Here is a 26,089-nt window from a genome sequence, read left to right as displayed (position 1 = left end):
TTTCACATTCCTGTGACTTTCAGTCTGAAGAAAGGTCTCGACCCGAAACGTCACCCGTTCCTTCTCTCCAGAGATGTTGCCCGACCTGCTGAGAGATACTCCAGCTTTTTATGTCCATTAACAGTTCTTTTAACTTGCATCATTCGTGAGGATGAATATATGACTTTCATCCAAAAGGCTCATTTGTATGCTGAGTAGTTGAGGACCCATTATCGCATTCCACTGATCTACCCATTCCATTGTCCCCAACCTCCCAATAATACACTTTTATAGAGTGCTTCTGCTGCAAAGAAAATTCTTAGGCTCCTGAAAGGAACATTAACAAACAGAAAATTGACACAGCCACGAAAGGAGATATCAAGATTAACAACAAAATCTACATTAGAGATATATTTTAAGAAGCATCTTTTAGCACAGGAGAGATAGAAAGGTCGGGCAGGGAATTCATTGTTCCCTCATTTCCCTCCTAAACATTTATTACTTCTGTGGCATATTGAAAATTTTATTTAGCCTGTTCAATCTCTCACTGTAGTTAGATCATAGAGCTCAGATAGTCGTGTCCTCATGGCAACATCCTTGTAAAAATCTTCTCCTCAAGAGCATTTTCTTTCGACCTCCGTGTTATTTAATGCAGAATAAGAACATATTGACTCTGTTTTGTACTGAGAATTTTATTAAGTTTGCCTGAACTTTCACTATAGTTCAGATCTTAGAGCTGGGTGCTCCCCTTTGTCTCAGAAACAGTCGAGGCCTCATGGCAACATCCTTGTACTGAGAATTTGCACAAATAATCAGTTGTATGCTCGCTGAATAAAACCATCCTTAAGTTATACATCATTTGTAAATCTTGCTTAAACAAATTTAATTTTGAGAAATACTTAATTTAGATAACCCCACCATTACAGACAGATCTCATTCCACTCTCTGCCTATTGGGAAGACCAGACCCATTTTATTGTTGAGAAACAACTCCATAGACACAAAAACATTAAGTAACATTCCAGGGCTAGAGCAACTGGAATCTTCATATTGCTATTATTTTCCCAAATACTGCAGTTGTGAACAGTGTGATTAGATGAATGAATTACAGAGTGCAAGTGCAATACAAAATCAACTCAAACACAGCACATAAGCCATTTAAAAATAAATGATTTAAAAAACATTAAAAAAGAAAATTACCAGTCAAATGTTATATACATTTTATTCTTTAAAAAGAACTAACAGAATTATGAATCTAACCCTATATCACACACACAAATTGTTCCCCCGCAACGTTGATTACACTGCGAATCGGGTCGGGTAGGTTCCGGTTACTGAAATGGACGAAAAGAATTCCCACGATCTGCTCCGTAGCGTACTACACGTCAGCCCATTGAATTTCGCAGGAGTGGCCTATCTTGCTCCGCTATAGGATCTTTGGATAAAGGCATGATAACAAAACTTGGGGGTGGGTGGGAGGGGGCAGGCAACTTTCTTCCCTTCCTGCTGGAATCATGTTTTAATGTGCCACTGATCACCTTGTAAACTGATTTCCATGTTGTTACATTTATTGCCAACATTGCTAGCACACTTGCCACTGAGTTAATCAAGGGCAGTCCCAGAAACCTCATTACCTAATGGGGAAACTAACAGGCAGGAGCTTGCAAAAGTTGAATGAGTAGTTGTTTGCGGGTAAAGGGGCATCCACAAATTGGGATGCTTTGAATAGTGTCATAGTGAGAATTCAAGATGTGCGTGTTACTCAAAAGGGCAAGGCTGGTGGGAATAGAAACCCTAAATAACAGGAAAAATTCAGGCTCTTGCTATGAAAAAGGCATGGGTCGGGTGTGGGCAGCAGTAATTAAATGTATTAACAGTAATTAACTGTTTAGGGTGAATCAGATGCATAATTAAGGAGTAAAAAGGGGGCAAGCGATTTGATCAGTATATTAAGGGGAAATAGGACAACTAGAGAGAATAGGGATCCTCAATAACCAGAGCAGTTCTTTATGTTTGGAACCATAGGAGATGGGCAAGGTCCTCAATATTTCTCCTGTTGTTACCATGGAGAATAAATGAAGACTTGGAACATGAGAAAATTAAGGCCCATTTCTTGAGGACAGTCCATATTACAGTCGAGGAGCAGGATGTCGTAATATGTATGAAGGGCTAGATCAGCTACATACAGAGACAATGTTGGGAACCAGGGAAGAAATTGCAAAAACCCTGGCTGAGATATATCATTTTCAAGGGAGAGTTAGGTTTAGCTCTGAGGGTATCAATGGATATGGGGGAAAAGCCTGAACAGGGTACTGATTTGGATGATCAGCTATGATCATATTGAATGGCAGTGTTAGCTCGAAAGGCGGAATGGCCTCCTCCTGCACCTATTGTCCCAACCCGAAACGTCACCCATTCCTACTCTCCAGAGATGCTGCCTGTCCCACTGAGTTACGCCAGCTTTTTGTGTCTATCTTCGGTTTAAACCAGCAGCTGCTGTTCCTTCTTACGCTTATAGATTACTATGCCTAACATCTCTGGTAGGAAAGTTACTGGAGAGCATTCTGAGGGATGAGTTGGGCGTAAGTGCTTGTTTCCGGGTTATACCACACTATGATGAGTATATTCACCACCGGGTGGCTCCCGTAATGGCCACCTCGCCAGCAGTCGGTCTTGTGCCTTATCTGTTTTTATTATTGTTATGGGCCTGAACCACAGTCGCTGCATCTTCGCGGGTGGTTGCCGGGTAGTCGCCTTCATGGATGTAGCCAGTGTTGACCGATGAATTGCATTGGCTCATTGGGGAAAAAAAACCTAAGCAGTAGTTTTCAGAACCAAGGATAACCGACCGGTAATGTTAATGTCCGCCGAGTTTCACAGCTGTGTATCTGTGGTTTCTTAAAAGTTGTCTCCACTCCTTCTCCCCCCCCCCCCCCCTCTCCAAGGACTTACGTGACCCTTCCCGTACATTGTGCTTTTACCGTCTTAATTACAGTGCCATCCTTCCTGTTCATCGTGTGTCTGTATCACATTGGCTTTGCACCGTGTGAATTTCACTCAGACAGTGCTCCCCCGCTTGCCCTGTCCCCCACCTGCATAACAGGCTGGTGAAGGAAGCGATGTGTGTGTGTGTTCCACTCTGACAGTCGTCATTCCATTCACCTGAAAAATTGCCCAAGTGGGACAGGCCCAGTATGTCTTGAATGTATGTTTTAATGTCTCTTGGTATGTTTTATGTGCGGGGTGCAGTGGGGATCGGGGGAAAAAAATTTCCAGTCACTTACCTCGACGGAGATGCGTTTTTTCTCCGTGTCGCATCTCCGTCCCCCCCTGCAGCCTACAACGTGGAGTGGTGCGGCCTTTCCTGGAGACCGGCCCGGAGCTTCAAGCCGCCGGTGCGGCGCGGACTTCCCATCGCGGAGCCTGGGAACTTTTGCCGAGGATCGCCAGTGTTGGAGCTCCGACTGCGGGGCCTGTGGGCTTTAACACCGTGTAGCAGCGGTCTCCGGTAAGAAGCGGCCGACTCAGGAGCTCCATGCCGCAGAGTGTTCCGATCCGTCGCGACGCCGGAGTTTCGATCAGCCCGACGAGCGGGCTTGATCAGCGGACCGTTGGCAACGGCTCCATTCAAAAGCCCCGACCACGGGTGAACAAAGTAGGATGACTGAACTTTATTGCCTTCCATCACAGTGAGGAATGTTGATTCCACTGTGGCGGATGTTTATGTTAAACTTTATTTTGTGTATTTTTGTTTTTTACTCAATATGGCTGTATGGTAACTCGAATTTCACTGTACCTTAATTGGTACACGTGACAAGTAAATTGAACCTTGAATATAGTATTGTTGGTTTTAATTAGACCAGCAGTTAACTAGATCGGAGCTCCATAGCAGAGTTCAAATTACAGATAGGTACGAATGTAAATTCAAACTGTGGAGTAAATCTGTTCTTTCAAAGCTAATAATCAACATGAAATTAATAATGTATACCTCTCCACTGATGCCGCCTGCTATCCTTACACTACATGCAACTGTAAGCTTACCAGCATGTCTCAGTCATGGATGGACAATAAATTCCCGCATTTCCTCTGATTTGCACTTTATATGAAAGATTTAAAAAAAAATCAAATCAAGTTTATTCGTCACATACGAGATGTGCAGTGAAATGAAAAGTGGCTATGCTCGCGGACTTTGTGCAAAAAACAAACAAACTACAAACAGAATCACATATTCTTTTACATATTAAATATTGTGGGCGGAAGGAAAAAGGGGGGGAAAAAAACAGAAATTAAAAAAAACCCAGTAGAATGGTACAGTAAAGTTGGTCCCTGGTGAGATATGAGTTTACAGTCCTCATGGCCTCTGGGAAGAAACTCCTTCTCAACCTCTCCGTTCTCACAGCATGGCAATGGAGGCGTTGCCATGCACAAATATCTACGTGGGTACATAACTGAGGGAGTATTTTTTTTACAGGGGAACATAAAAAATCCCATAGCATTATTTCAAAAAGGATTGAATTATTCCGGCTGCCAGGATCAATGCTTATCCTTAACTCAACATCATCAAAGCAAATTATTTGGTCATTATTGCCATTTGTGGGAACATGTGCACAAATTGTCTGCTACATTTCCTGCATTAAAGGGATGATTAAACATCAAAAGTATTTCATTGGTTGTGAAGTACTTCAGGGCAGCTTAAGAATGCAAAAGGCAGCATTTAAAGACTTTTGCTGGAACTTCTATTAAATAATGGCAGTGCAGTTGACTGCCATAGGGTAAATGTGCACCAGAGATCGTTTTTGGATTAGCTTTTAATACTGCAGATGAACCTCTTTCAGGTGTCACAAATTATTTTTATGCTGTTGACAGGATTCTCTAAGTTTTTATAATGTTCTATGAACTGCACTAATTAAACAGCAGCAAATGCTAGCTTCATTACCAAGCTGTTTGTTAAATCCAATAAAACGTCATGAACATTACACTTTCACTGTGTGCACAATGGACACCATGGCAGCATTAGCATTGGTCTTATCTTCAAAAGTACACTTTTAAGTATAATACCAATACTAATTAAACTCAAACCAGTCACCCGCTGAATGATGTTATGCATACATGCAATCCCCCAAGGCCTTAACAGGATAAAGAGCACCACCACATGTGGGATTTAAGTTATTGCATGGCAATTTACTCATGGTCTATAAATCTGTTTTTAATACTGCTAGTCCTTTAATGCTTAATTTACACATTAGGCACAATGAAAGGCAACATATCATACATTTAGTCTTTCTAATTCAGTAAAATGATTCTTGTGTAGAAAATACTCCCTGTTTAGCAAATGGTGGCAGTTACCACTATAGAAGACAAGTTTTTAAATGTTAAATGATTTAAGCTTTATTTGTCCACACTAATATGAATTTTATTCCAATGTGCCTGGTAAACTTTCATTAATAGAACATAGAACAGTACAGCATTGGGATAGGTCCTTCAGCCCACAATGTCCATGCCGAATAAGATGCCAAGGTAAACTAATCTCAACAGCCTGCACTTGATCGATATCCCTGCATTTCCATGTGCCTATCTTTCATTGTTCTATCTGGAACATATGACAATAAAACATTCTTGACAAGCCTCTAAAACGCCACTGTTGTATCTGCCTCCAACATCACTCCTGGCAGTGCATTCCAGGCATTCACCACTTTCTGTGTAAAAACTTGCCCCACGCATCTCCTTTAAGCCTTCAATTATACTTTATTGTCACATATAACCATATAACAATTACAGCACGGAAACAGGCCATCTCGACCCTTCTAGTCCGTGCCGAACACATAATCTCCCCTAGTCCCATATACCTGCGCTCAGACCATAACCCTCCATTCCTTTCCCATCCATATAACTATCCAATTTATTTTTAAATGATAAAAACGAACCTGCCTCCACCACCTTCACTGGAAGCTCATTCCACACAGCTACCACTCTCTGAGTAAAGAAGTTCCCCCTCATGTTACCCCTAAACTTCAGTCCCTTAATTCTCAAGTCATGTCCCCTTGTTTGAATCTTCCCTACTCTCAGTGGGAAAAGCTTTTCCACGTCAACTCGGTCTATCCCTCTCATCATTTTAAAAACCTCTATCAAGTCCCCCCTTAACCTTCTGCGCTCCAAAGAATAAAGCCCTAACTTGTTCAACCTTTCTCTGTAACTTAGTTGCTGAAACCCAGGCAACATTCTAGTAAATCTCCTCTGTACTCTCTCTATTTTGTTGACATCCTTCCTATAATTAGGCGACCAAAATTGTACACCATACTCCAGAATTGTCCTCACCAATGCCTTGTACAATTTTAACATTACATCCTAACTTCTATACTCAATGCTCTGATTTATAAAGGCCAGCACACCAAAAGCTTTCTTTACCACCCTATCTACATGAGATTCCACTTTCAGGGAACTGTGCACAGTTATTCCCAGATCCCTCTGTTCACCTACATTCTTCAATTCCCTACCATTTACCATGTACGTCCTATTTTGATTTGTCCTGCCAAGATGTAGCACCTCACACTTATCAGCATTAAACTCCATCTGCCATCTTTCAGCCCACTCTTCCAACTGGCATAAATCTCTCTGTAGACTTTGAAACTCTACTTCATTACCCGCAACCCCACCTATCTTAGTATCATCTGCATACTTACTAATCCAATTTACCACACCATCGTCCAGATCATTGATGTACATGACAAACAACAGTGGACCCAACACAGATCCCTGTGGCACCCCACTCGTCACTGGCCTCCAACCTGACAAACAACCATCCACCATTACTCTCTGGCATCTCCCATTCAGCCACTGTTGAATCCATCTTGCTACTCCACCATTAATACCCAACCATTGAACCTTCTTAACCAAGTATAGCAGGTAGAGTGAAATGCTTTGTTTTGCACACAACCCGGTAAACCTTGCTACTCCACCATTAATACCCAACCATTGAACCTTCTTAACCAAGTATAGCAGGTAGAGTGAAATGCTTTGTTTTGCACACAACCCGGTAAAATCAGAAGGACCTCACCGAGGCAGTGTACAAAAGTTGCCACGTTTCTAGTGCCGACAAAGTTACAAAAGTTCACGTGGCAGTCGACTGCCTCCCCACGCTGGGAACCCTCAACAATACACAATCGTCTTCCTCTGTGATAGGTATGATTCCAACCAGAGTATTCTATCCTTGACGCTTATTTTTCCAGGAAGCTTTGATGCTATACTTGGGCAAATGCTACCATGGTATTAAAAGTAGGTACACTCACCTAACTACCAGAATTCAGCTCTCCCGCATATGGTTCAACCATGTCTATTCATCTGGTTCAAGCAAAACCCAAACTGAGCATCAGACGACAAGACTTATTTGATAACTTGCTGATTATAGAAGCCAACTTCCATTAGAAGCCATGTTTTGCAGTGGACAGATTGGGTGATTTTTATGGATAGAACCTGGACATTTTCTTAATTCTGTGGTAGATGTTGCTGCTGTGACCATACTGAACAAAATGTTTGTGGGTCAGAAGCACTGAAATGCAAGTTGCCCGTTGACCAAGCTTAATCATCTTCTTTGCTCCCAAACCCTCAAAATATGCTGTGTTTGTCAATTCGATCCACACCTCGTATTCCCATTAACATAGCTCAAAGTTTCCAACATGCATCCTGGTTTACTGCCTCTCCACAACATTCCCACTCTAAAAGAAAGCCAAATGTAGAAACAGGAATCAAAGAAAAGAAGCATTGAGAGATTGTCTCAATCCTGAAACGTCACCCATCTATGTTATCCTAAGATGCTGCCTGACTGGCTGAGTTACTCCATTAAAAAAAAATCAAACCTGTCAACAAATTTGACTCCCAAACTCAAAAGCATCTGGCCAAACAACACTTCCCCATTTCTGCTTGGGTAAATCACTCAATTCACCGTCAGGATTAATTTATGCTTTTGATCTGGGGTATGGGTCCAATTATTTATTAATGTCGCTCATGTTCACTTGATCAGTATTTCATTCATAATCTTGCCATATGGTGGATAATACAATGGCAATTGTAATTTAATATTTATACACAGATATGTGTTGAATTCAATCTATAACAAGTTTTCACAATAGACAAAGAATGATGCTAATCACAGGATCCTTGTACTGTTATGAAGTAAGAAAGATGTTTCCATTATGGATTTGTTCATTAAGTAAATAGTCTCTCTGACTAGTCCTCAGTGTGTCCTTTATTTCAATGCTTGACATACTTCACGTCGTCCAAATGATCCAAACAGAGGTAGATCTCAATTACTGAACTCATGCCAGTGAAACACAAAACCGCCTACTGGTATATTTCCATCACATTAAAATTAATATAAAAATGGATAGAAATGCACAGTTAACATCATTCTCAATTTATTTCATACATTTTACAAGAGTTGGTTCATTAGAATTAAAACTGCTAAAATGAAACAAGGGAAGACATGCCAATAGCAGCGAGTTATCTTGCCAATTTAAGAAAATATCCCAAAGAGTATAATTAGAATTATTGAACCAAAAACTGCTTCCTCTGACGGCTTTAAACCCAGCACCTACCTGAAGCTAGAACTAATGCATGTTCTAGCAACATTTCAATTCCTCCAAAATCGGGATGTTTTACAAAGAATGGTTAATGGTTGAAGTACAGAGAACTGAATAGCTACTGTTCTGAACAATGCAAGCAATGCAAAGATTAAGAACATCAAGGCCATTACACATAGTACAGAAAGAATGGGGAGTTCTTCTCCCGTGGTTTAAAAATAAACACCATCCTGCTACTATCTGAAATCCTTCAAAATAACGCAAACAGAAATGAGATGAAAGCAGAAAGTTCTTAGCCAGTGAGTAATTTGGTCAAATTTACCATTTGAAATAAAGCCAGTTGATTTTGCTGATAGCTATGCAAGAAAAAGAGAACATTATGTCATTTCTAGGAAGTTTTATTACTGTACATTGTTCAAAAGCCCTCGGCTGCTTCTGAAAGACAGATTCACATACTCAGAAATCAAAGTTTTCTTATAGCTTTGCATAATCTTTAAGGATCATTTCAAGCTTCTGGCTGTGCATGATGTTCCCTTTAATATGCAGCTTGCCTGAAACGAAAGCCTGTGAGAAAAAAAACACACAAAATTGAAGGAGGTATTAAGATAATAGAACCATTATTACTATTCACTTTATTGTCATTTCACTGAGTACTTGCATACACAGAAGAAACAAAAAAATGTTTCTCATCAGTTTTGTCATCAATAAAAACAGAAAGAAATACTTACAAGTCATCTCTAAGATAGAACTGAAATAGAACTAAAACAGACATTCAGACAGAACAATCGATCCCTAACATAGGAACAATTTTAAGTGCTGTTCAGTGGCTTCACCTTGACAGGTAACTAGCTGTCAAGGTGTTGGGGAGGGATTAGATGTGGGTGTGTATGTGTGTATGGGGAGAGGACACAGTCCGTTAACCATTTTTATTGCTTGTGGGAAGAAGCTCTATAGCATCCTGCTGGTTCTATAGCTGCTACCCCTGTACCTCTTCCCAGATGGCAGAAGGGAGAAGATGTAGTGGGAGGGGTCCTTAATGATGGAGATGGCTCTGAGGATGCAGTGCTTCTGGTAGATCTCCAACAGGAAAGGGAGGGGGGCACCAATGATCCTGCTGGTTGTCTTCACTATCCTGTTTAGCTGTCTTTGTTCATAGGCCTTGCAGCTCCCAAACCAGGAAGTGATGCCGGAGGTCAGTATGCTTTCAATGGTACCCCTGTAGAAGGTGGTAAGGTGAACAGTGGGGAGACCTGCTTTTCTAAAAGCAAGTTGAATTCCAATTTTGCACATTTCCCACATACAGCAGATACAAAAGGATGAGTATCCATTATGTCTGGTCTCTAAGCCCGTTGACCTTTCTGCAATTCCAGCTTTTTCCTGTGGATGGAAATGGAGGCAGGAGGTTCTGCAGCCTCAAACAGGCAAAAGTAATTGAATAATGTACAATTGTTAGAAGTATCGTACTCATTTTATCTATTTTTTTAAATTAACAAGTGCATTTTGGGACGACAGATGGCACAATGGGCTAAGTGTTCGGCTGGCAACCGGAAGGTAGCCGGTTCGAATCCCGCTTGGAGTGCATACTGTCGTTGTGTCCTTGGGCAAGACACTTCACCCACCTTTGCCTGTGTGTGAATGTGTGAGAATGTGTGTGAGTGATTGGTGGTGGTCGGAGGGGCCGTAGGCGCAGAATAGCAGCCACGCTTCCGTCAGTCTGCCCCAGGGCAGCTGTGGCTACAGAAGTAGCTTACCACCACCGAGTGTGACTGAGGAGTGAATGAATAATGCGATGTAAAGCGCCTTGAGTATTAGAAAGGCGCTATATAAATCCCATCCTTTATTATTATTTCACTGTATCTCGGTACACGTGGCAAATAAATTATTATTGAACCATTGAAGTTAGCTTTTACAAAAGGTTTAGTGCAGTAAAACTCCAATAAACCTCTACCCGATTGTTCAAGAATCCTAGTGGTTCAGTTTTTGGCTCTCTTGGTGACGTGTCCCATATTCCCTTTAAATGCACCAGGCTCATTTTAAACTTTCTCATAGACCAATTTTTGGCATTTCCTTCAAATTTACTGAAAAAAAATAATCTCTCTTGCTCTGAAACATTGCAAAAGCAGCAAAATAACATTATTTTATATGTGAAAATATTAATATGAAAAAACATTCAATAGACCAGAAAATCTGCCAATCTGGAAACCATAGTGTTAAATTTGCCTGATTAATGTAGTCCTTGTTCAATCTATCCAAATGACCTAATTTAATGATCATTCCACAATATTCTCACTTAATTCTACAGCAATGAAATACAGTAATTAAACAAATTGCTGTTCAACCCTTTATGAATTTCTGACCTGAACGGACAAACACAGCCGTTTTCAGATCAGGCTAGTGATGGAGTGTTTCCGTTATAAAGAGGCACTGGGTAGGCTAGGTTTGTTTTCCTTTCAGCCAAGTGGATCAAGGGGGAATGGACACACTTGATTTATGGGGTAGATAGTAGGAAACGTTTCCTCAAGGCAGAAGTATCTGAGACTATAAGGCAGAGGTTGAGTATATCAGTAAGAGATTTCGAGGGGAGCCACAGAAGAAATGTTCCCTCCCAGGTCGCTGAAATCAGGTATACAATACCTCAGCGGGTTGTACTCAAACCATTTAAGTAACATCTAGATGAGCACTTGAGTCATCTCCACGTAGAAGTCTATGGACCAAGTACCAGTCAATAGGATTAGTATACAAGTTACTTGATGGCCTTCATGGTCACAGTGGGATGAAGTGCCTGTTTCTATGCTGTGTACATCTATGATAAAGTCCCTCTCAATTGGGTGTATAAAAGTGCATTGTACAAAGTACCATGCCATAGAGGGAGTAGGAAAATGTAGGCCATTTTTTAATTACATATGGACAAGACATCTTGCATTCCTTTTTTGTTTACCATTTATAATTTTAAGATCTACCTTTTGAGGATTAAGTTTTCCTGATACTAGTTGCATGAAATCTTCATCTGACAACATGAAGGTAGTGTCAGCCTGATGCCGTGCAGCTCCCCTGTACAACTCTCCAGAATCATTCTTCAGATCGATAGCTAAAAAACACCCAAAGGTAATTAGAAGAGATTCTGGGGAAAGAAATATTGGATTAATATTTTATTCATACTTTATTATTGATTTCAGAAACTTGCAAGGACAAATGAAACGTGCACAATTTAATTTAGGAAAAATGTCAGAAATCGTTCGACAATATACACTATAATGAAAACTGGCATAAAACACACCTTTCTGTCAGTTTCTATTTCCCTTTAAAATCTAGGGGGACAACAGGCCTTTGTTAATTTTATAAACTGATTCACAACTATATATATAATCATCATTCCTTGACATTAATGTTCAACTCAATATACAATAAGAATATGGTCATTAAATCAGGGGAAGGTGTAGATTAGTATGTCTTTACTATATATATTGCTCACTTGCCTAGTTGGTTTCAGTTTATTTTAGTTTTGTTTTTTTGTTCAGTTTGTTATTTTACTATGGTTGACAGACTTCGTAAGCCTGAACCTTTAGTGTTCGATGGTGACCTCGCCGAGCGCATTTTTGAAGAGGACTTCACCGTGTATGTCCGTGCAGCGCATCTTGCTGCAGCTCCAGCCATTCATGCCTCCATTCTCTACAATCTGGCTGACGTGCTCGTAGATTCCACTATGCCCCAGCTCAGGTAGACGCTGTGGGTGTTCAAATAGTCTCGGCAGAATCTATAGATGCCAAGAGTTCATTCTGGCAGATTCCCTTGGATCACAACTCTTCCAAGCTAACCACTTTCAGCACACCCTTCGGACATTACAAATTCCTGCGTATGCCATTCGGCATAAACTTGGCAAGTGAGGTATTTCAGTGTACTATGAAACAACTATTTTCAGGTTACCCATGCTCCATCATTGTTGATGACATTCTTGTTGCTGGACAAACAGTCCCAGAAGATGATGCAAACTTAAAGAAAGTTCTGGATCGCGCTAAAGAGATCAACCTCAAGTTCAACCCCCTAAAGTGCAAATTCAGAGTGAGCGAGGTGAATTACGTGGGTCATGTGTTCACCAGTGACGGCCTCAAACCTGATCCATCAAAGACTATTGCAATCAACGAGTAACCAGCACCCACACACATGCTCAGCCTGCAGAGATTCCTTGGAATGGTAAACTACTTAGGGAAAGTCATTCCAAATTTCAGTGAACTATCGGCCCCACTGCACCACCTAACCCACAAAGACACTGTTTGGTACTGGCATGAATAGCAGCAGAGGGCGTTCGACAGTCTTAAACAACAAATGTCTTGCGCCCCCCACCCTCACCAACTTTGATGTGAAGCTACATGTCACACTGACTTGCGATGCCTCGCTGTACGGTTTAGGAGCAGCTTGCCTCCAAGACAACGGGGATGGCAACAGGCCTGTTTCTCACACCATGACCAACACGGAACAATGCTACGCTCAGATTGAAAAGGAGCTGCTAGTGGTCGTTTTTGCTTGCAGGAAGTTTAATGACTTTATCTTCGGGAAAACGGTCATGATTGAGACTGAGCATCAACCCCTAATCAGCATTCTGATCAAACCGATACATGCTTCTCCATGACGCCTCCAACGTATGTTGCTACAGCTACAGAAATATGACATTGTTCTAACATACAAACGTGGCAAGGACATGCACCTGGCTGACATCCCTGTCACGTGCTCCACGGAAGATCTGCGAGAAATCATCCACAGCTGAAGACAGTTTCCTTGTGATGACAGTCTCCTATGTTCCTTCGTCCAGTTTGGAGGACCTAGTTGCCCAAACTGCCGCTGACGATATCCTCCGATCGCTCTCCTCCGTCAGACAAGCAATACAGATTACCGCTCCTAATCTGGCCCTTCTTTGCCGTTCGTGATGAACTAGTACTACAAGAGGACATTATCGTAAAGGGCCACAAAGCTGTAATTCCTGCTTCCTTACACAGCAAATACTTTGATGCTGTCCATGCGGGACACCCAGGTGCAGAGGCAACTGTCCTGCAAGCGAAAAGCATGTTTTTCTGGTCTGGCACGGCTGATTATATTTGTGAGAAAGTAAAGTCCTGTGCAGTGTGCAACAGTTTGACACCACATCAACAAAAGCAGCCACTCCTCTCACGCCCGGTTCCCGACCTCCCATGGTCCACGTTGGCCACTGACATTTTTGAGTGGCATGGCAAAAATACCTTGTTCGAGTCGACTCATATCCCGGATTGCTTGAAATCGATCTGCTCAGTGGCCCTACCTCTGCAGGCATAGTCCAGAAGCTGTTATGCCATTTTTCTGTTCATGGGTCTCCATATCAGCTACTGTCTGACAATGGCAGTCAATTTACCAGCCAGTACTTCAAAGACCAGCAGCCTCAAATACCCACAGTCAAACGGGCTGGCTGAACGTGCTGTCAGGAGTGCCAAACAAGTGATGGAATGATCCCACAGAGCAGGATCCGACATATACCTAGACCTGCTCAACCTGTGCAACATCACCCGCGACCCGATTATTGGGTTCTCCCGCCCAGTGACTGATGTCAAGGCAAACCCGAGCCACACTGCCTGTGGCGAAACAGGCGCTAGTACCGCATGTGATCTCATCATCCGAAATCCAGTCCAGGCTACAACAATAACATGATGTTCAAAAAGGATGGTATGACAAGACGAGCAGACCATTTCCACCACTAGCCATGGGACAGGTGGTCCGTCTACAAACCGACAAGGGTCACGACCACCTCGGTGTAATTTCTGGAACTGCTTCCGAACTACATTCATATTTGGTCAACGCCGATGGCGGCACCTACAGACATAATAGACTGCACATCCTGCCCGTAAACGAACCCGCACCACCTCCGTATTATCCTGACCGCATGGGGATACTTCCATCCCCATCCAGCGGCATTGGCCCGACCACACCACTATTACCATCCGCTCCTGATCTGGTCATTTCGCCTATGGCCACGCTGCCTCCACCCTACCAAGGTCTCCTGTTTCATCCCTGGGGATGCTGTTTCAATCTCCTGCACCTAATCTACCACCGATCGCATCTCCGGTAATGGGAGAAAATGCAGGTTGCATCTGCAAGCCCACCGTAAAGTACCCGGGCTACGTTTGAACTGCCCTCCAGCTTACTTACACATACCATATGTATTATATGTAATCAGTAGTACCTACATTTTGCATGCGATTATCATATCTATTTTATTAGGAGTTAATGCTTTTGTAGTCCAGTCCAGATCTTCATCCCTACCCTGGACCGGCCCTATAAGCCGGTGTGTCACTCTCTCTCTTTTAGATTTGATGCGGACCAGAGATAAAAGCACGTTGTGTTCCCTCCATTTGTACTGCAATAAAGACTGTGAGTTCTAACCTCAATGTGTGAGACTGATAATTTCAACAGAAGGTTTATTTTATCAGTGCAAAAAAACCCACAAAATTATGTGAAGTACTTTACAATATACATTTGACTGTGGCCAAGTTTGGTTGAATAGTAAAATGTGTAATAAAATGGGACAACTATCACAACATTTGGCATGTTCACTACCCATCAAGGTAATGAATGGGGGATATCAGGAAGACATCTTTTTTGAGTTTTTGGCAATACCCTTATGCATGAAATACGCAAATAATTTAACATATCTCAAGCAAAGAAACAAGAAAATCAATGGGTAGAACATTCTTGTTTTTGATCAAAGGATATAACCCTTTAAATCTCAATCACTGGGCAAAACCTGAAACTGATACATGATCCTCTAACCTCGTTTACAGTTATCCCCATGGTAAGCTCGGCTTTACACTATCATAGACACCCCCCTCCCTGAAACTTAACAAACTTCTTTTGGATCCTTCATAGGTTCTGACGAAGAGTCTTCAATCTAGAATACAGATAGAAACATAGAAATTAGGTGCAGGAGTAGGCCATTCGGCCCTTCGAGCCTGCACCGCCATTCAATATGATCATGGCTGATCATCCAACTCAGTATCCCGTACCTGCCTTCTCTCCATACCCTCTGATCCCCTTAGCCACAAGGGCCACATCTAACTCCCTCTTAAATGTAGCCAATGAACTGGCCTCGACTACCCTCTGTGGCAGAGAGTTCCAGAGATTCACCACTCTCTGTGTGAAAAAAGTTCTTCTCATCTCGGTTTTAAAGGATTTCCCCCTTATCCTTAAGCTGTGACCCCTTGTCCTGGACTTCCCCAACATCGGGAGCAATCTTCCTGCATCTAGCCTGTCCAACCCCTTAAGAATTTTATAAGTTTCTATAAGATCCCCTCTCAATCTCCTAAATTCTAGAGAGTATAAACCAAGTCTATCCAGTCTTTCTTCATAAGACAGTCCTGACATCCCAGGAATCAGTCTGGTGAACCTTCTCTGCACTCCCTCTAGGGCAATAATGTCCTTCCTCAGATTTGGAGACCAAAACTGTACGCAGTTCGGGTGAGGCCTGACCTGTTGAGATTTCAAGCAATTTCTATGCCTTTTTTTGTCACATTATTGCCGGTTGAGGTGGATGTGTTATATTTTCATTTTTGTAAATAGAGGTGGCAGTCAAGAAACTGGTTTAAGCTGCTCATTTCGTCGGATGATCAGAGAAACAGGGCAGCACAATGGCACAGCGATAGAGTTGCTGCCTGACATGCCAGAGACCCGGGTTCGATCCCGTCTAAGGATGCTGGCTGCACGGAGTTTAAAAGGTCTCCATGTGACCACGTGGGTTTAGTCCGTGCGCTACGGTTTCCTTCCACATTTTAAAGACGTACAGGTTTGTAGGTTAATTGGCCTCTGTAAATTGTTTTTTTACTGGATAGAGGTAGTGTATGGGTGATTGATGGTCAGCGTGGGCTCGGTGGACCGAAAGACTCGTTTTCAGGCTATATCTCCAAACTAAACGAAAGTAGACTCTAGAGCGATAACCCCAGATCTACCAAGCAAGTCAAACCAACTAATGTGAAGCACAGTCTGGGGTCTATTTGAGTCCAAAATAATTTATTTTGTCTCATGAATTGATTTATGGAACATCAATGTTTTTGCCAATCCCTAAATATCCTTCAGGATGTGTTGATAGGCCATAAACTACAACAGCATGTCCAGAATCAATTTAGCACTTGAAACATTTATAGCTGAACTACTTTTATTGTTCATCAAAACATATCTTCTTGTCAACATTCAGGAAGTCAATTCAAAATTCCTAAGGAAACAGCCTCATAGCATTGGCTTAAAACTTGCTGTTACATTTGCTCCCAGTCTTCTTTGAAGAGACATTTTACTCTCCAAGGGATAATCCACATTGTGCAGATGGAAGCCATGAATCAGCAACAAACTTAAATCAGAAAAGGTTCTACAAATCTTGAGTTTCAAAATAGTCAGTTGTTTTTAAACCTTGTAGGAATTTATTTTCAATTAAATGTAACTGCAGTGATTCTAAACCGAAAAGGGGCATTCCAATATTTCATACTGTTGCACCCATAGATAGCTGCACTCGGGGCCGGATTTAGATGAAGAGAGGCCCTAAGCTGTCCCACTTGTGAGGCCCCCTCCGCGTTGGTTTTCAGCGCTGGCGGCGAGGCAGCGACCGGACATCAATGGCGGCCAAATCTCCCACAATTCAAAGCGAGAGAAAAAGTGCCCAGCGCCGACCAGTTGCCGTTGCAGTGCGCATGCGCCGGGCGGCCGATGATGTGCGAGTCGTGGTTGTGCGCATGTGCAGGGGGGAGGACGTGCAGGCCGCAGCAATGCGTATGTGCAAGGCGGCCTGCCGTGCCGGCGGATGAGGAGAGAGCGGAGCCCGGCGGCGCGGACACGGATAGCGGGGGGAGATGGAGAGAGAGAGAGATAGAGAGGGGGGCCGCCCAGAGTTGAACGGTAGGTGTCCTGCCTTGGCCGGAGGCCCCCTAGATTTCGAGGCCCTAGACTTCAACCTATGAAGCCTAGTGGTGAATCCGGCTCTGCGAGGCCCCCCTAGACCTCGAGGCCCTAAGCTTAAGCTTGTCTAGCATATAGGCAAATCCGGCCCTGGCTGCACTAAGGCAGCTCATGTCGGCCTATAATTGCACTGTTTTCCTTTTGTTGTCTAAATGAAAATTTAAATTATCTCAAACCTGCCACATTTACGTTCCCTGACTTCAAGGACATTAACTGAAGATGCCTCAGCTTGACTTTGTGGCATATGACAGTAATGAGCTAAAAGGGCTCATTATTTATATAGTTTGTCAATTTCCATGGCTCACCAAGTGCCATTGTGCAGGAACAAGGCAACGTCTCACATTACATGTATGGCAGCAGAGCCGACAGCGCATTTAACATCAGATACAGTACTGGCAGAAAATATCGATGAGCATAGCCAATACTTTGTTAAACCTGAGAGTTGATAAATTGGAGAGCATATTGCACAGCATTAAGGAAAACAAAGCCTATGTCAGAGGCATAATTGTTTAACTATTAGCTAATGAAAAATTGACAATCATGGATCAGATCCCAGCACAAACCTTGAACTTGCTCAGCCAGACAACCTTTAGGTCAAGCAGCAGCAATCTCGAGCAACTGCATGTGTGTGACCTGCAGATGGTCATGGGGAGGGGAGGGGTGGGGGTGGGATTTTGCACATCGGGGGTCCTCCATGGAGGATTGTCAAGCAGTTGCAATACCAAGAAGAATGGGGTTTGGAAAGTGAAAGTTTATTTTTTGCCACTCACTCGTATACAGTATTAATTGGGAAAGGTTAAAGAAAAATAATTGAATTATTAAGTTAGAGGATGAAGATGTACTTCCATTACGTTCCATTGAAGATTATTTCTAATTTTAATAAGCATACCTTCAGGGAATTTCATGCTGTTGTTTAATTAACTTTTCACAATTCCATAATTCTGCTCTTAGCAACAGGTTTGGAATTCCTCATTTAGCAAATTAATAACCAACGTCAGCACCTTTTATTATTTTTAGCTGCATGGTTTAAGCATCCCATAATGTTAGGGTAATATTAATACAACAGAAATCCTGCACCATGGACATGACTCATGTTCAAATGAATTTAGCACTTTCACATTACAGAAATAAAACTGGCAACCTTCTGCAATAAGTGAAGATTCATTGGTGATATATTGTACGCGTAGAATTTAGAACATTTAATCTCAGGATCCACATGTTGGTGGAAAACATTAAGCCACTTTAACACTTCTTTTTAATTCTACTTCATCAGTCACCGATTAATTATTTTATCAAAACATTCAGAAAGATTCACCTTATAGATCTGTTAGCCCCAGTGATTGCACAAACTTCCTCCTAATACTTTTCAATAAAATGTAAAATTTGTGTCTTCAGTATCACTCAGACTGGCAAATAGATAGCAAAGACAAATACCCAAATTCTCATTCACTATTTGCAACCAAGGCCAAACCTCTCAACTAAATTCTTAATTAAAATAAGAGACATAAATGATAATCATTCTTCCGGATTGCATTGAAAAAAGCTCCACTCTGGCAGGATACAAAATGGCCACATCAGACTCGCTCAAGTCAACAAAATCAAGTAAAACAGAAATCCGCACTCTTCTGAAGGCCAGACACTGGGCATTCATGTCTGATGATACAGTGGTCTACAAGAAGTCCAGATACGACTTTGGTAAGGCCATCAAAAAGGCCAAAAGGGACTTCTGCTCCAAGCTGGAGGATGGGACAAATGTTCGGCAGCTGTGGCGGGGCCTGAATGCAATCACGGCGAAATCAGGAGGTAGCTCAAATGTCGGCGAAACATCACTCCCTGACGAGCTCAATGTGTTTTACGCACGCTTTGATAGGGTGAACACGGATGTGCCTTCTCGAGCCCCCATTCGTTGTGATGATATTTCGGTCTCAGTCACAAAGGTCGACGTCAGAAAATCATTCAGAGGGGTGAACCCTCAGAAAGCGCCTGGACCTGATGGTATACCCGGTCGTGTTCGAAAGACCTGTGCAGACCAACTGGCTGGAGCTTTTACGGACATTTTCAACCTCTTGCTTCTGAGGTCTGAGGTTCCCACCTGCTTAAAAGGGCATCAATTATACTTGTGCCCAAGAAGAGCAATTTGACGTGCCTCAACGACTATCGACCAGTGGCACTAACGCCTGTAGTGATAAAGTGCTTTGAGAGGTTGATCACGGCGCAAATCAACTCCTACCTCGACAAAAACCTGGACCCACTGCAGTTCGCTTACCGCCACAACAGATCAACGACGGATCCAATCTCACTGGCTCTCCACTCCGCTCTGGACCACTTAAACACCAAAAACTCATATGTCAGGCTGTTACTCATTGATTACAGCTCGGCATTTAATACAATCATCCCCTCCAAGCTGGTTACCAAGCTCTCACATCTGGGTCTCTGTGCATCCCTCTGCAATTGGATCCTCGACTTCCTCATCCACAGACTGTTCTTATTGGTGGAAATGTGTCAGCCTCGATAACACTCAGCACGGGAGCACCTCAAGGCTGCGTGCTCAGCCCCCTGTTGTACTCACTCTATACTCATGACTGCGTAGCCGGTCATAGTGCAAACTCCATCATCAAGTTCGCTGACGACACCACTGTTGTGGGACGTATCACTGATGGGGACGAGTCAGACTATAGAAGAGAGATCGAGCAACTGTCCATATGGTGCCAGCACAATAACCTGGCCCTCAACACCAACAAAACCAAGGAATTAATTGTGGACTTTGGAAGGGGTAGGATGGGGACCTACAGTCCCGTTTATATCAACGGGTCGATGGTGGAGAGGGTCAAGAGCTTCAAATTCCTGGGCGTGCACATCTCTGAAGATCTCTCCTGGTCCGAGAACACTAATGTAATTATAAAGAAAGCACATCAGCGCCTCTACTTCCTGAGAAGTTTACGGAGAGTCGGTTTGTCAAGGAGGACTCTCTCTAACTTCTATGGGTGCACAGTAGAGAGCATGCTGACCGGTTGCATCGTGGCTTGGTTCGGCAACTTGAGCGCCCAGGAGCGGAAAAGACTACAAAAAGTAGTAAACATTGCCCAGTCCATCATCGGCTCTGACCTCCCTACCATCGAGGGGATCTATCGCAGCCGCTGCCTCAAAAAGGCTGGCAGCATCATCAAGGACCCACACCATCCTGGCCACACACTCATCTCCATGTTACCTTCAGGTAGAAGGTACAGGAACCTGAAGACTGCAACGTCCAGGTTCAGGAACAGCTGCTTCCCCACAGCCATCAGGCTATTAAATGCAACTGAAACAAAACTCTGAACATTAATAGACCATTATCTGTTTATTTGCACTTTATCTGTTTATTTATTCATGTGTGTATATATTTATATAATGGTACATTGACACACTGATCTGTTCTGTATTCATGCCTACTATATTTTGTTGTGCTGAAGCAAAGCAAGAATTTCATTATCCTATCTGGGACACATGACAATAAACTCTCTTGAATCTTGAATCTTGAAAATAGGAAAATTATGTAGTGCACATAGCTGGCAGTCAATGTTGTTCTCTGTCTAGCATTAAGTAAACTTCCCAACCAAATAATTCAATTCAATATGGTATTCCCTCAGCATGGTCCAAAGGAAAACTCCACATACTTAATTTGCAACTATACATCCATTTCAGAATTAAACAAAAACAACTTGAAAGCTTAACAGAGATAGAGTCATACAGCATGAAAGCAGGCCATTTGACCCAACTCGCCCATACCATCCGAGATGTCCCATCTACACTAGTTCCATTTGCCTGCACTTGGCCCATATTGCTCTAAAGCGTTCCTATCCATGGACCTGTCCAAGTGTCTTTTAAATGGTGTTATAGTACCTGCCTCAACTGACTCCTCTGGCAGCTCATTCCATATATCCATCACCAGCTGCGTGAAAAGGGTGCCCCTCAGATTCTTATTAGATCTTTCCTTTCTCACCTTAAGCCTGTCATTTGTTTCTCGATTACCCTACTCTGGGTAAAAGTGTGCATACTCTGTCTATTCCTTTCATGATTTAATAAACCTCTATAAGATCACTCCTCTGCCTCCTGCTCTCCAAGGAATAAAGTCCTAACCTGCCCAACCTCTCCCTGGAGCTCAGGCCCTTGAGTCCTGGCAACAACTTCATAAATCTTCTCTGCACTCTTTCCAGGTTAATGACATCCTTCCTAATGAGGGTGATCAAAACAGAACACAATATACCAAACTGATTAGTAAGGGTGTCAGGGGTTATGGGGAGAAGGCAGGAGAATGGGGAAAGATAGATTAGCCATGATTGAATGGCAGAGTAGACTTAATGGGCCGAATGGTCTAATTCTCTTAGAACTTATACAGACTTGCCAACACCTTGTACAACTGTAACATAATGTTCCAACTTCTATACCCAATATCCTGACAGATGATGGCCAATAAAAGAAAATAGCCTCTTGACCACCCAATTTAACCATTGTGCTAATTTCAGGGAACTCTGTACCTGGACTCCAAGATCCCTGTGATTTACAACAGTCCCTTGCCTTGGTATGACTGCAACACCTTACACTTATCTGCATTAAACTCGATTCTCAACCCAGTTGCCCAGCTGATCAAGGTCCTGCGGTAATTTTTGAAAACCATATTAGATTATTGTCATAGATTAATACAGTGTGGAAACAGGCCCTTCGGCATAACTTGCCCAAACAGGCCAACAATGTCCCAGCTACCCTAGTCCAACTTGCCTGCGCTTGGTCCATAACCCTCCAAACCTGTCCTATCCATGTACCTGTCCAACTGTTTCTTAAACACTGGGATAGTCCCAGCCTCAACTACCTCATCTGGCAGCTTGGTCCATACACCCACCACCCTCTGTGTGAAAAGGTTACCTCTCGGATTCCTATTAAATCTTTTCCCCTTCACCTTGAACCTATGTCCTCTGGTCCTCGATTCCCCTACTCTGGGTAAAAAAATGTGCATCTACCCAATCTATTCCTCTCATGATTTTGTATACCTCTATAAGATCTCCCTTCATTCTCCTACTCAACCTCTCCCTATAGCTCACACCCTCTAATCCTGGCAACATCCTCGTAAATCTCTTCTGAACCTTTTCAAGCTTGACAATATCTTTCCAATAACATGGTGCCCAGAACTGAACACAATATTCTCACCAACGTCTTATACAACTGCAACATGATCGCCCAACTTGAATTGAATTGAATACATTCAATTAGCCAAATATGTATACATACAAGGAATTTGCCTTGGTGCTTTGCTCGCAAGTAACAACACGATATACAGTAGACAATTAAAATGAAAGCATTATAATTTAAACATGTGAAGAATGAAATAAAATACCAGAGCAAAAGGAGGCCACAGACTTTTGGCTGTTGAGAAGAGCTACTGCTTATGGAAAAAAAGCTGTTTTAATGTCTGGCTGTGGTAGCTTTGAAAATCCGGAGTCACCTTCCAGAGGGAAGTACTTAAAATAGTTTGCGGCCAGGGTGGGAGAGGTCACTATCTATACCATCCATTTTAGTGTAATTTGCTAACTCTGCATGCCTCTGCATTCTCATCCAAACTGTTGATGTAGCTCAAATGTGATTTTTGCAAAATAAGTTGTGAATGAACCAACACTTCTCCGTTATTATAGTTTCCATTTTCCTAATCATTGACATCCGAAGATGGCAATATACCGTGTGCGTCGATGCCTTGCACAGTCACCTCTGATCTAGGCCTCATTTTGACCTCAGCACAAGGTGTGTCGGGTCATTTTTAAATGAGTATTCAGCAAAGGTCAAAGATTGCACCCAAACACTAATTTATGGCACCAATACAAGATGTCATCGGTAATGTCAGTAAGTGGCCAACTGACACGAGGACAACTGTCAAGTCTGGATGAATAGCATAATTGCTCACAACCTCCCACTGTTATCATTTACCTGGGAAATGTCACTTACATAATCTGCCCCATTCAAATCACCTCTGAGCATGGTTTGAAAAGTTAAAGAAAAGTCCAAAGGTATCCAGGTTTTAGGGCCCAACACTTCATTATTTTGTAATTCATTTAGATGCACATACTCCAAGTTTATTAAATTAATGCATAAGCCATCACTTTCTAACTTCAAACTTAATTATTCTTTTCCAAAGCAAATATTGTTAATGTAAATAGTGAGATGTTACAGGCACCAAACCTATGGGATCCAAGCTCTGTCACCCTGAACATCTATCCTTAATTTCTATTTTATCTGCTAGCCAATTATCTATTTTGCCATGTTTCCCTGACTCTTTATGCTCTGACTTTATTTGCGGTATAGTTGAATCTTTCTAAATCCAGATGTACAGTATTACATTGAGGTCAACAGTCTCTGCCATACCCCATGCATAAGAAATTCAGCAATTCAGTGCCTCAAGTCTTCTCTGCCAGTCAAACAGTCTCAGCTGATGTTTAACAGCTGCATTCCTTTCCTAAACTCACAATGTACTCCTAGATTACCTTAATATTTAATATTCTATCAATCTCTATATTTAATGCACCAAACAGAACCTCTTTTGCTATCTAGGTTAAGGAATTCCCTAGAATCACTTCAACTTGTGTGAAGAGGTTTCTTTGCATCTCTGTCTTTAATGAATAAACCCTCATTTTGATATTGTAAACACAATGAACTGCGGATGCTGGTTTACAAAACAAGGCAAATTACTGGAGTAATTCAGCAGTTCAGGCAGCATCTCTGGAGGACATGAGGTGTGAATTGTGAAGTTACAGGAAGGAATATTGGTGGAAGCGGAGGGGGAGATGAGAAGGGGAGAAAAGGGTGGAAGTCCAGGTGGGGCACAGGGAAGGGAGGGGGGGGGGGGGGGTGAAAGGAAGTTGTTTGTGAATTGGCTACCTCAAATTGTGAATTCAATGTTTATGCCATAAGGTTGTATGCTACCAGGCGTGTGCCAGAGTGAGGCCACATGCAAACTGGAGGAATAGCACCTCATATTCTACTTCAGATTACAACCTAACAGTATGAATTGAATTCTCCAATTTTAGGCCCACAAACAAATCCCCCTTCTGCCACCTTTTCCCCCCTTCCACTCATGTTCCTTCGCCCAACTTCACAATTTACTCCTCTTCTGTCTTGTCTCACATGTTTTGTCTTTTCATTTCCAATCTTTGTCCAAACATCTGACTATCAACCCCTGCTGAGTTACTCCAGCACTTTGTGTATTTTTTTGAGAATATGATCAAGGTTCTGTGTATCCAGGCTGAGAGGAACATCATTCTTGCATCTTCTGTCAATTTCCTTTGGAAATTTGTATGTTTCAATGAGACCAACTCTCATTCCTCTGAACTCACGACAGAATAAAGTGGAGAACTTCTGTGACAATGAAAATACATATCATTTTGCAAAACTGCATTACTTACTCCACTGTGTTGCTATCTTCCCTTCCTGAGTGATATCCCATTGGAAGATTGCATTCACTTTTTTTACCATCTCTCTGCCAACATCTTGAATGCGGCGACTTATTTCTGCAAACACAAGGTCACTTTGCAGTTCTCTCTGTTTTTGAAAGAAAATAATTCAAAATCAAAGTACATTTGCAGATTCATAAAAATACACTGCTTCTAATAAATAGGCATGGAAAACCTATATCAGAAGTGCAATGGGTAATGGTATTTAAACATATCAATTTTCAAACACAGCAATTTTCAAACATTGCATCATATGCCATTAGGTAAAAAAGTGTTGAATATTTGGGAACAGAAACACTGCCATAACTCAGAGACTAAATCTCCATCCACAGATACAACCCGATCAATATATGGTTCACTACTGTTAATGTTCACCTTGCAAAAAAAACAGTAGACTTGGTTCAAATTTATTTAGATAACATTGAGACCGCCCTGTAGCATTTTAACCTTCTAGTTTAAATTCTGCATTTAGATTGATGTTTCCCTTTAGGTATGGTTGTCAAAAATGCCTGTCATGTTCTTGGCAGCAAGGCTTTCAGGATATTTAGCAGAAATACTAACATCAACCAACTGTAGAAGAACTTCAATCAGATAAAATGAGTAGCCCATACTTTAAATTTAATCAAAGACAATAGATAATCTCTGGTGCATACATTCAATATGACCCATCTTTTAACTATATGAATTTTAACTTTCACATTCAGATCACATATCAACAATATCTCTCTAATCACTGGCAACATCACATTCTTCACGTTCAACTAAAAATCTGATATTTTCCCTTGTGAATCATACCTGGGAGGAACACTGATGTAAATAAAGATAATAATATACAATCGACTGGAAGAACAAATGCTTTGCAGAGCTGTTGCTAACGAGTACCTTGCAGCCCCATGCCAAATGGTAAGGCAACCATCGTGGAGGAGGAGCCTCACCATTTTTTTCATTATTAGAACTCATTTGCCCCACTTAATAATCGTAGAAAGCCACTAAAACATTTTGGTCTTCTCAGCAAGAAATTAAATGTAGCCCTGTGCATTTCTATCAAGCTAACAGTCGATTAATTAAATTCACAGCTCTAAATATAATACTGGGAAAAATT

General features: G+C 42.1%; 1 protein-coding gene across 1 annotated transcript in view; it reads right to left on the bottom strand.

The window, feature by feature from the left end:
• Positions 1-8,202: 8,202 nt before the first annotated feature.
• hsd17b4 (hydroxysteroid 17-beta dehydrogenase 4) overlaps positions 8,203-26,089 on the bottom strand; it is a 109,806-nt gene continuing 91,919 nt past the window's right edge. Inside the window, exons 22-24 of the mRNA XM_033017485.1 lie at positions 24,940-25,075; positions 11,515-11,642; positions 8,203-9,118 (exon numbers count right to left, since the gene is read on the bottom strand). Of these exons, the coding sequence (XP_032873376.1) occupies positions 9,029-9,118; positions 11,515-11,642; positions 24,940-25,075 (354 nt within the window). The 3' untranslated portion in view covers positions 8,203-9,028. The remainder of the gene's footprint in view (positions 9,119-11,514; positions 11,643-24,939; positions 25,076-26,089) is intronic.

This window comes from Amblyraja radiata, chromosome 3 (assembly GCF_010909765.2).
Source record: "Amblyraja radiata isolate CabotCenter1 chromosome 3, sAmbRad1.1.pri, whole genome shotgun sequence".
Classification (NCBI taxonomy): Eukaryota; Metazoa; Chordata; class Chondrichthyes; order Rajiformes; family Rajidae; genus Amblyraja; species Amblyraja radiata.
Note: the sequence above shows the minus strand (reverse complement) of the source record. Positions and strands in the feature narration are given on the sequence as shown.